Below are 10814 nucleotides of genomic sequence, written 5' to 3' on the forward strand. Positions count from 1 at the left end.
ATACATTGACAAGACACATGTTAATTTAAATGCATTCCAGGTGACTACCTCATGAAGCTGGTTGAGAGAATGCCAATAGCTGTCATCAAAGCAAAGGTTGGCTACTTTGAAAATTCTCAAATATACCAAATATATTCTGATTTGTTTATCACTTTCTTGGTTACTAAATGCTTCCATATGTGTTATTTTATAGTTTTGAGGTCTTCACTATTATTCTACTAGGTATAAAAAATTGGAATGAGTAGGTGTGTCCAAACTGTTGACCTTGTACTGTGTATACATACACACACACATATATATATGCATGTGTCTGCTCAAACGGTCAGAAACAGACTCCTTGAGGGTGGTATGAGGGCCCGACGTCCACAGGTGGGGGTTGTGCTTACAGCCCAACAATCGTGCAGGACGTTGGGCATTTGCCAGAGAACACCAAGATTGGCAAATTCGCCACTGGCACCCTGTGCTCTTCACAGATGAAAGCAGGTTCACACTGAGCACATGTGACAGACGTGACAGAGATAATTGATCATTTTTGTGTGATTTTGTTGTCAGCACATTCAACTATGTAAAGAAAAAAGTATTTAATAAGAATATTTAATTAATTCAGATCTAGGATGTGTTATTTTAGTGTTCCCTTTATTTTTTTCCACCATAATTTGCAAATAAATTCATAAAAAATCCTACAATGTGATTTTCTGGATTTTTTTCTCATTTTGTCTGTCATAGTTGAAGTGTACCTATGATGAAAATTACAGGCCTCTCACCTTTTTAAGTGGGAGAACTTGCACAATTGGTGGCTGACTAAATACTTTTTTGCCCCACTGTATATATACACACACATATATGAAAGAAAACGGATACTAATTGAACCCAGGTGTGAGTCACCGTCTGATTCAAGCAAGTCAGTATCATAGCGATACAATATACTATTAATAAATAAATAGCATATTGTATTTAATTCTGTGTACAGTATAGTATACCTGGACAGCGGGAGCGGCAGAGAGTGCCTCTGTGAAGCAGATCATGCACATGTCGTCGGCGTCCTGTTTCAGGCAGCCTGTGCTTTTGTCGCAGCCGTGCAGACAGGGCAGGCAGCTCTCCTCGTTCTTCACCCCGCCACAGGGGTGGCCGCATGCGTGCGTCTTACTGCACGCCAGCTTGGCATACTCCTACATAGGACACGGAGGGTCATGTTATGCTTTTTACATCTAATCAAATCCAACTTTATTCAAAGTGTGTTTAAAATAGCAACACCTTTTGCAGTGGGATACTGTACAGAAGAGTCTGGGTCAAATCTATCAATTTAGAGAGTGACTTGGAATTCATTCATGAACTGTACAATTTAAAATAAATTGAGTTTCAATGTCCATATATTGAATGGGCTGGACGGAAATGGACTCCAAGCCAAGTTGAGTTGGGTGTCTCCCACCGGTGGCAGGTAAGGTAAGTTTAGACAGATGAAAATCCATTACTATGATCATTATTACCGAGTTGGGTTTTTCATAATAGTGGCGGATGAGGTAAAATAAGCCATACAAATTTAATTTAATGTTTAAACCTCTCTGGCACAGGCGACCCACCTCGACAACATCCGGTGAAATTGCAGAGCGCCAAATTCAAAATACAGAAATAGTCATAATAAACATTCATAAAAATACAAGTGTTATACATCGGCTTAAAAAATTACTTCTTGTTAATCCAGCCGCTTTGTCAGATTTCAAAAAGGCCTTACGGCAAAAGCATACCATGCGATTATCTGAGGACAGTGCCCCGCTTACAAAAGCATACAAACATTTTCCAACCAAGTAGTCACGAAAATCAGAAATAGCGATAAAATTAATCACTTAACTTTGAAGATCTTCATCTGGTTGCAGTCACAAGAGTCCCATCTACACAATAAACGTTATTTTTGTTCGATAAAGTCCCTTTTTATATCCCCAAAACGTTTTTGTTGTTTTGTTCAGTAATCCACTGGATCAAAGGCGGTCAAAACATGCAGACGAATACATCCTAATAGTACCGGTAAAGTTCATCGAAACATGTCAAACTATGTTAATAATTAATCCTCAGTTTGTCAATTGTCTAAATAATCAATAATATTTCAACCGGACAATAACGTATTCAAAAGAAAGGAAAAACAACTAAGGGTGCGCAAACCAGTACTGCATGCTTCCTCAGTCCACTGACTCCAATCTCCTGAGTGGCACAGTGGTCTAAGGCACTGCATCTCAGTGCTAGAGGCGTCACTACAGACCCTGGTTCGATACCGGGCTGAATCACAAATGGCCATGATCGGGAGACCCATAGGTCAGCGCACAATTTGCACAGTCGTCCGGGTTAGGGCAGGGGTAGACTGTCATTGTAAAGTCTCTTCCTTCTTAATTTTTCAGAAAACAAGCCTGATACAATGTCTAAAGACTGTTGACATCTAGTGGAAGCCATAGGAACTGCAATCTGGGTCCTAACCCATTAGACACTCAATTAGCATTCAATTGAAAACCACCCACATAAAAAAAAGCCACTTCCTGAAAGCCACTTCCTGGATGGTTTGTCCTCGGGGCTACGCCTGCCATATCAGTTCTGTTATACTCACATACATCATTCTAACAGTTTTGGAAACTTTAGATTGTTTTCTATCCAAATCTGCTAATTATATGTATATCCTAGCATCTGGGCCTGAGTAACAGGCAGTTTACTTTGGGCACGCTTGTCATCCAGACGTAAAAATACTGCCCCCAAGCCCAAAGAAGTTTTAAAGGATGCCATTTTTCCCTTTTCTCAAACGTAAAATACAAATAAATATCTGAAATGTGAAAAGTTGTAAGATGAAAAATGGCAAAATTATAGTTAATAAAGAATGTCCTCAAGCTTCCAATAAAGAGACATACAAGTTCTGCTCAGATTATGGCTGAACTATGCCTCTTTTAGCATCCCCAGGAGGCTAAAATCTCCTGAGTGGCACAGTGGTCTAAGGCACTGCATCTCAGTGCTAGAGGCGTCACTACAGACCCTGGTTTGATACCGGGCTGAATCACAAATGGCCATGATCGGGAGACCCATAGGTTAGGGCAGGGCAGGGGTAGACTGTCATTGTAAAATAAGAACGAGTTCTTAACCGATTTGCCGAGTTAAATAAAATAAAAATATTAGGTTGCTAAGTGTTGAAATAAGGTCCTTATTTTCCCCCCGCTCGTCTCACTTTTCCAAAAAATGTATCAGTTAAACATTCAAGTTGTATGGCCTACGCATTTTGAACACCTTGAAAGAGCTAGCTATATACAGTTGAAGTCAGAAGTTTACATACACCTTAGGAATTGTGAAAAACTGAGTTTAAATGTATCTGGCTAACATTTAATCCCAGTAAAAATTCCCTGTCTTGGGTCAGTTAGGATCACCGCTTTATTTTAAGAATGTGAAATGTCAGAATAAAAGTAGAGAGAATGGTTTATTTCAGCCTTTACTTCTTTCATCACATTCCCAGTGTGTCAGAAGTTTACATTCACTTAATTAGTATTTGGTAGCATTGCCTTTAAATTGTTTAACTTGGGTCAAACGTTTCAGGTAGCCTTCCACAATAAGTTGGGTGAAATTTGTACCATTACTCCTGACAGAGCTGGTGTAACTGAGTCAGGTTTGTTGGCATCTTTGCTCGCACTCGCTTTTTCAGTTCTGCCCACAATTTTTCTAAAGGCTTGAAGTCAGGGCTTTGTGATGGCCACTCCAATACCTTGACTTTGTTGTCCTTAAGCCATTTTGACACAACTTTGGAAGCATGCTTGGGGTCATTGTCAATTTGGAAGACCCATTTGCGACCAAGCTTTAACTTCCTGACTGATGTCTTGAGATGTTGCTTCAATAAATCCACATAATTGTCCTACCTCATGATGCCATCTATTTTGTGAAGTGCACCAGTCCCTCCTGCAGCAAAGCATCCCCCCACAACATGATGCTGCCAACCCTGTGCTTCACGGTTGGAATGGTGTTCTTCAGCTTGCAAGCATCCCCGTTTCCCTCCAAACATGACGATGGTCATTATGGCCAAACAGTTCTATTTTTTTCTCCATCAGACCAGAGGACATTTCTCCAAAAAGTATGATCTTTGTCCCCATGTGCAATTGCAAACCGTAGTCTGGCTTTTTTATGGTGGTTTTGGAGCAGTGGCTTCTTCCTTACTGAGCAGCCTTTCAGGTTATGTTGATATAGGACTCGTTTTACTGGGGTATAGATACTTTTGTACCTGTTTCCTCCAGCATCTTCACAAGGTCCTTTGCTGTTGTTCTGGGATTGATTTGCACTTTCCGCACCAAAGTACGTTAATCTCTAGGAGACAGTACGCGTCTCCTTCCTGAGAGGTATGACGGATGCGTGGTCCCATGGTGTTTGTAACTTGCATACTATTGTTTGAACAGATGAACGTGGTACCTTCAGGCATTTGAAAATTGCTCCCACGGATGAACCAGATTTGTGGAGGTTGACAATTTTTTTCTGGGGTTTTAGCTGATTTCTTTTGATTTTCCCATGATGTCAAGCAAAAAGGCACTGAGTTTTAAGGTAGGCCTTGAAATACATCCACAGGTACACCTCCAATTGACTCAAATTATGTAAATTAGCCTATCAGAAGCTTCTAAAGCCATGACATAATTTTCTGGAATTTTTCAAGCTGTTTAAAGGCACGGTCAACTTAGTGTATGTAAACTTCTGACCCACTGGAATTGTGATACAGTGAATTATAAGTGAAATAATCTGTCTGTAATAAATTGTTGGAAAAATGACTTGTGCCATGCACAAAGTAGATGTCCTAAACGACTTGCCAAAACTATAGTGTGTTAACAAGACATTTGTGGAGTGGTTGAAAAACGAGTTTTAATGACTCCAACCTAAGTGTATGTAAACTTCCGACTTCAACTGTAGATCCAATATGTTACTATGATCACTATGACTGGACTAAGTAAGTTTAGCTCTCTGAACACTTGAATATGAAAAGAGCTTTATCAATGCAATTCAGAACAATGATCATTATGACGGATGTTGTGAGTGGTTGGTACCTGGCAGTCTGGGTCAGAGCAGACACTGCCCACGGCTGAGAGCTCGGTGCCGTTCCTGGTGCCACAGAACCTACAGGCGTCTGAGCTGCTGGAGGCTGGTTTCCCTGCACATAGAGGCAGAGCATTAGCTATGCACAACAAAAGGATCATACACATCCCTGTCATTAACATCACACGGCAGATCAACAGTCATGACAGCCGGTGTCGTTTTATGATCGTAAAGAATTAGAAAGGTAGAAGCAACAAGTAGTAGCTCCACTTTACCTTCTAATAGTCTCGGTGGAAATGTAACCATATTCAGTCCCTCTCAGATCTACACAAGTGTCTAGGGGGGTAATGGTAAGCTGGGGTTGTTTCTGGACAGGGCTAGAAAGGGTCTGTTACCTGTGTGCTCCCTAAACTCCACCATGGCCTTCATGGTCTTAGAGTCGGCCAGAGCCATGAGCCAGAAGAGCTTTGTCCTCCCACAGCCCTCGTGGAGGTCCACTTTGATTGCCTCCTCTTCCTCCTTAAACACCTGGAGAGAAACAGCAGACTAGGGTTACCGCCATGTTGAATTATATTCCTGTCAGAAAGGGATGCTGTTGTAATATGAATTGGATTGTAGGGTGTTAGACATTTTCAGAATGAATGGTAATATTGAAAATACAGAGCATGACTAATCAATACCTTAAGCTAAATGCATGTCCAAAAACTGTCTTGTAAATTTACTATAGCCAACGTAGGGGGAAAATCTTTTTAGGTTGTATTTTGTGTAGAACATCTTTAACATTTATAGGTGGTCAGGTCTTCACAAATGAGGGTATACACATTACTGCAGGTGGCAAAAAAGGTGAAAGAAGAATGACATTTTGACAGGCTCCCAGTCTAGTGCCTTCAGAAAGTATTCACATCGCTTGACTTATTCCACATTTTGTGTTATAGCCTGAATTAAAAAAGTCCTAAACAGATTTATATACACAATAATGACATAGTGAATACATGATTTTAGAAAATGTTGCTAATTTATTGAAAATGAAATACAGGAATGTAATTTACATAAGTATTCACACCCCTGAGTCAATCGTTTGTATAAGCATCTTTGGCAGCGATTACGGTTTTGGGTCTTTCTGGGTAAGAGCTTTCCACACCTGCATTGTCCAACATTTGCCCAATATTCTGTTCAGAATTCTTCAAGCTTTGACAAATTGGTTGTTGATCATTGACAGAAAAAAATCTATGGCAAGACCTGGAAATAGTTAAGTAGATTTAAGTCAAAACTGTAACTCGGCCACTCAGGAACATTCACTGTCTTCTTGTTAAGCAACTCCTGTATAGATTTGCCCTTGTGTTGTAAATTATTGTCCTGCTGAAAGGTGAATTCATCTCCCAGTGTCTGGTGGAAAGCAGACTGAACCAGGTTTCCTCTAGGACTTTGCCTGTGCTTAGCTCCATTCCATTTATTTTTTATCCTGAAAAACTCCCCAGTCCTTAACGATTACAAGCAAACCCAGAACATGATGCAGCCACCACTGTACTTGAAAATATCAAGTGGTACTCAGTAACGTGTAGTACTGGATTTGTATTCAGGATAAAAAATATGTTTTTCAGTATTATTAAGGACGCCTGAATCTTTGTTGTGACTGGGTGTATTGATACAACATCCAAATTGTAATTATTAACTTCACCATGCTTCAAAGGGATATTCAATGTCTGATTTTTTTGTTTTGTTAACCATCTACCAATAGGTGCACTTATTTGCGAGGCATTGGAAAACATCCCTGGCCTTTGTGGTTGAATCTGTGTTTGAAATTCACTGCTCGACTGAGGGACCTTACAGATAACTATGTGTGTGTGGGGTACAGAGATAAGGTAGTCGTTCAAAAGTCATGTTAAACACTATTATTGCACATAGAGTGAATCTATGCAACTTATGTGACTTGTTTTAATCTGGAATTTATTGACTGAAGAAATTTCTGCTTTTCATTTTTAAGTAATTTGAAAATATTTCGAAAAACATAATTCCTCTGACATTATGGGGTATTTGTGTGTAGGCAAGTGACATTTTTGTTATTTAATTTAACACATTTTAAATTCAGTCTAACAAAAAATGTGGAAAAAGTCAAGGGCTGTGAATACTTTCTGAAGGCAATGGAATGACTGGGAGCAGATTGCCACCTACAGGTGAATGTGGGTACTACTGACCTGTCTCTGATGGGAGCGTGTGCGTCGGTGCAGGTGGAGGAAGCGGTCACAGTCGGTACACAGATTACCACACATGTTACACAGGATGATGGCTGCAGTCTCGCTGTCGTCATGGTTATCGCACATAGGCTGTGGATGGGAGCACAAGACTTTCGGTTACGACCTGAACACCTCGGCAAGGCTGTGCACAGACCTTTCAGGGGGCAAGTGCAAAAAAAAAAGGGCACTCCCAGCTTGAATTTGTGACTAGTTTAAGGAAACTAGGCGTATGACGCCCATCACTATTTCACAAGAAAGCCATTTGGCAGAAATGCCTTCTATAACATGTGAACTTTCATGCCATCTGGTAACACAAATAACATTGTTACATTAGGAGTCTAGTTGGTTTAGCCACCGAAATTTCATTTCAAGTTCAAGTGTACTGTTAGCTAGCTAACGCTAGCTGATGTTACATGTATGATCTGTGTAGTAATATTATTCATATCTCAGAGCCATTAGCATTGCTAGTTATTGCCTAATGTTTACAGCAGCTAGCTAACATTGAACCTGGTTGGTTATCTACCTGCAGATTCAAGCAGGGTAGTAACGTTATGAGCTGGGAATAAGGCTCATTGTTCAGCTAGCTAGCAACACGTCTAAACAAAAGACTCCACTATGCAAGTAACCATTTCAATAGAATGTTCATGATGGTACTGCGACAACTGTCGATAACTGTCGATAGACATAGCTGGTAAATTCGGCTATCTAATCCAATATCAGAGCACTCACACATACTTAAATTGTTGCCAGCAGCACAGTTACAGTCACCAACGCTCTGGATAACATAAAAACAGCCAGTTGAAGTCGGAAGTTTACATACACCTTAGCCAAATACATTTCAAGTCTTCACAATTCCTGAAATTTAAAACAAGTAAAATTCCCTGTCTTAGGTCAGTTAGGATCACCACTTTATTTTAAGAATGTGAAATGTCAGAATAATAGTAGGGAGAATTATTTATTTCAGCTTTTATTTATTTCATCACATTCCCAGTGGGTCAGAAGTTTACATACACTCAATTAGTATTTAATAGCATTGCCTTTAAAGTGTTTAACTTGGGTCAAAAGTTTCGGGTAGCCTTCCACAAGCTTCCCACAAAATGTTGGGTAAATTTTGGTCCATTCCTCCTGACAGAGCTGGTGTAACTGAGTCAAGTTTGTAGGCCTCCTTGCTCGCACACGCCTTTTCAGTTCTGCCCACACATGTCGATAGCATTGAGGTCAGGGCTTTGTGATGGCCACTCTAATACCTTGACTTTGTTGTCCTTAAGCCATTTTGACACAACTTTGGAAGCATGCTTGGGGTCATTGTCCATTTGGAAGACCCATTTGCGACCAAGCTTTAACTTCCTGCCTGATGTCTTGAGATTTTTATTCAATATATCCACATAATTGTCCTACCTCATGATGCCATCTATTTTCTGAAGTGCACCAGTTCCTCCTGCAGCAAAGCACCCCCCACAACATGATACTGCCACTCCCGTGCTTCACGGTTGGGATGGTGTCTTCGGCTTGCAAGCCTCCCCCTTGAATGTAGGCCTTGAAATACATCCACAGGTACACCTCCAATTGACTCAAATTAGGTCAATTAGCCTATCAGAAGCTTCTAAAGCCTGACAATTTCTGGAATTTTCCAGGCTGTTTAGAGGCACAGTCAACTTAGTGTATGTAAACTTCTGACCCACTGGAATTGTGATACAATGAATTATAAGTGAAATAATCTGTCTGTAAACAATTGTTGGAAAAATTACTTGTGTCATGCACAAAGACTTGCCAAAACACTAGACAAGACATTTGGGGAGAGTTGAAAAATGAGTTTTAATGACAACCTGTGTGTATGTAAACTTCCGACTTCAACTGTAGCTAGCTATACACTCGACCGGACAACTGGGGAAAAGGCGCAAACCGGGCGCGGGTACATGGCAGTTCAACATGCTCAACCAACGGACAGGGTGGGGGTGGTGGCGACTTGCGGGTAGTAGTTTCTGAACAAAAATGACCAAAAAATAACCTCAGATTTAAAAAAATCTTCACATGTCCGGTCGAATTAGACCTTTACGTCTTAAGATTTTTGTGTTGTGCCCGCCATCTGTTGAGACATGTTCTTGAACACACATCAAGTTTTGTTTTTCTCCCCAATTTCGTGGTATCCAATTGTTTAGTAGCTACTATCTTGTCTCATCGCTACAACTCCAGTACGGGCTTGGGAGAGACGAAGGTTGAAAGTCATGCGCTCCGATACACAACCCAACCAAGCCGCACTGCTTCTTATCACAGCGCCATCCAACCCGGAAGCCAGCAACACCAATGTGTCGGAGGAAACACCGTGCACCTGGCAACCTTGGTTAGTGCGCTCTGCGCACGGCCCGCCACAGGAGTCGCTGGTACGCGATGAGACAAGGATTTCCCTACCGGTCAAAACCTCCCTAACCCGGACGACGCTAGGCCAATTGTGCGTCGCCCCACGGACCTCCCGGTCGCGGCCGGTTATGACAGAGCCTGGGCGTGAACCCAGAGTCTCTGGTGGCACAGCTAGCGCTGCAGTACAGCGCCCTTAACCACTGCGCCACCCGGGAGGCCTGTGAATAACATTTTAAGTAAACTTTTAAATTATATTATAAAGACTTGACTTGAATGGGAATATATGTTTTTTTAAATTAATGTCAATCATCTATATATACATAACAGAATAGGCATGACCATTTAAGTTTACATGCTAAGGTGGATGGACCTGCGGTCATCTTTGTGATAGTATTTAGAAGTTAACATTTAAATTACATTTCAATGGTGTACCAGCTAAACTGTAGTGGTCTGATGGGATCCATTCTATGAATCCTATTTCTATGATTGAAATGACACTCACCCTGTATTCAAGAGCACAACACTAAAACCTCAGATGATGTGAATTAAGGTCTAAGCTACAACATATGCAATTTATTTTTAAGGAATACTCAAATAGTTTATCTTTTCCAGTGATAAAGTGACAAAGACATGGGGGGGTATGCAAAAACAGTTCAACTGAGCACCTTAATCTTGTGAAAGTTTTGGCATTCAGGTCCTACTTCCATGAGCAAACATGTATGGAAGTTTTGTTTAAATCAAAAGGGATGCTGTCAAAAAGTGATTGAATTAAAATTGATTTACCATATAGTCCTATTAATGGAAATTAAAAAATGATCGTATTTCTAAGGAATTCGCTTTTGAGTGCTTTAAAGCCAATCCATTAATTAATGCATTATCTCAACGGGTTAAAATTGAAAACAGCTTCTGATTGTATTGGTTACAAGTTACAATGCAAAGTCTTGACTCTATATTGCTTTGCCAAAGTGCACAGGTTCTATGAGGCCAATATGGACAAGTTACCATCTGTTTCTGCTGTCCATCTTTGCCCATCCAGCGGCCCGAGGACAGCCTGTCCACATGATCCTGGTCCAACACACACAGAGAGGCCAGGGCCAGCCACAACTACAGTACAGAGAGAGAGGACAGAGAGGATAAAGGAGAATATCCCAAGAATGTACTCAAATACACTAACCTGACATATGTGTA

The 10814-nt window shown here is 40.7% G+C and overlaps 1 protein-coding gene across 30 annotated transcripts in view; it reads right to left on the bottom strand.

Moving 5' to 3' along the window:
* LOC109904047 (E3 ubiquitin-protein ligase MYCBP2) overlaps positions 1-10814 on the bottom strand; it is a 340396-nt gene that overhangs the window by 19789 nt on the left and 309793 nt on the right. For 29 of the 30 annotated variants that reach the window (XM_031793477.1, XM_031793472.1, XM_031793485.1 and 26 more), the window contains 5 exons: positions 10629-10730; positions 7230-7358; positions 5430-5562; positions 5046-5149; positions 981-1169 (listed from right to left, as the gene is read on the bottom strand). In XM_031793477.1, coding sequence (XP_031649337.1) covers positions 981-1169; positions 5046-5149; positions 5430-5562; positions 7230-7358; positions 10629-10730 — 657 coding nt within the window. The remainder of the gene's footprint in view (positions 1-980; positions 1170-5045; positions 5150-5429; positions 5563-7229; positions 7359-10628; positions 10731-10814) is intronic. The other variant, XM_031793344.1, reaches the window with a different exon arrangement.

The sequence above is a fragment of the Oncorhynchus kisutch genome, linkage group LG2 (assembly GCF_002021735.2).
Source record: "Oncorhynchus kisutch isolate 150728-3 linkage group LG2, Okis_V2, whole genome shotgun sequence".
NCBI classification, from domain to species: domain Eukaryota; kingdom Metazoa; phylum Chordata; class Actinopteri; order Salmoniformes; family Salmonidae; genus Oncorhynchus; species Oncorhynchus kisutch.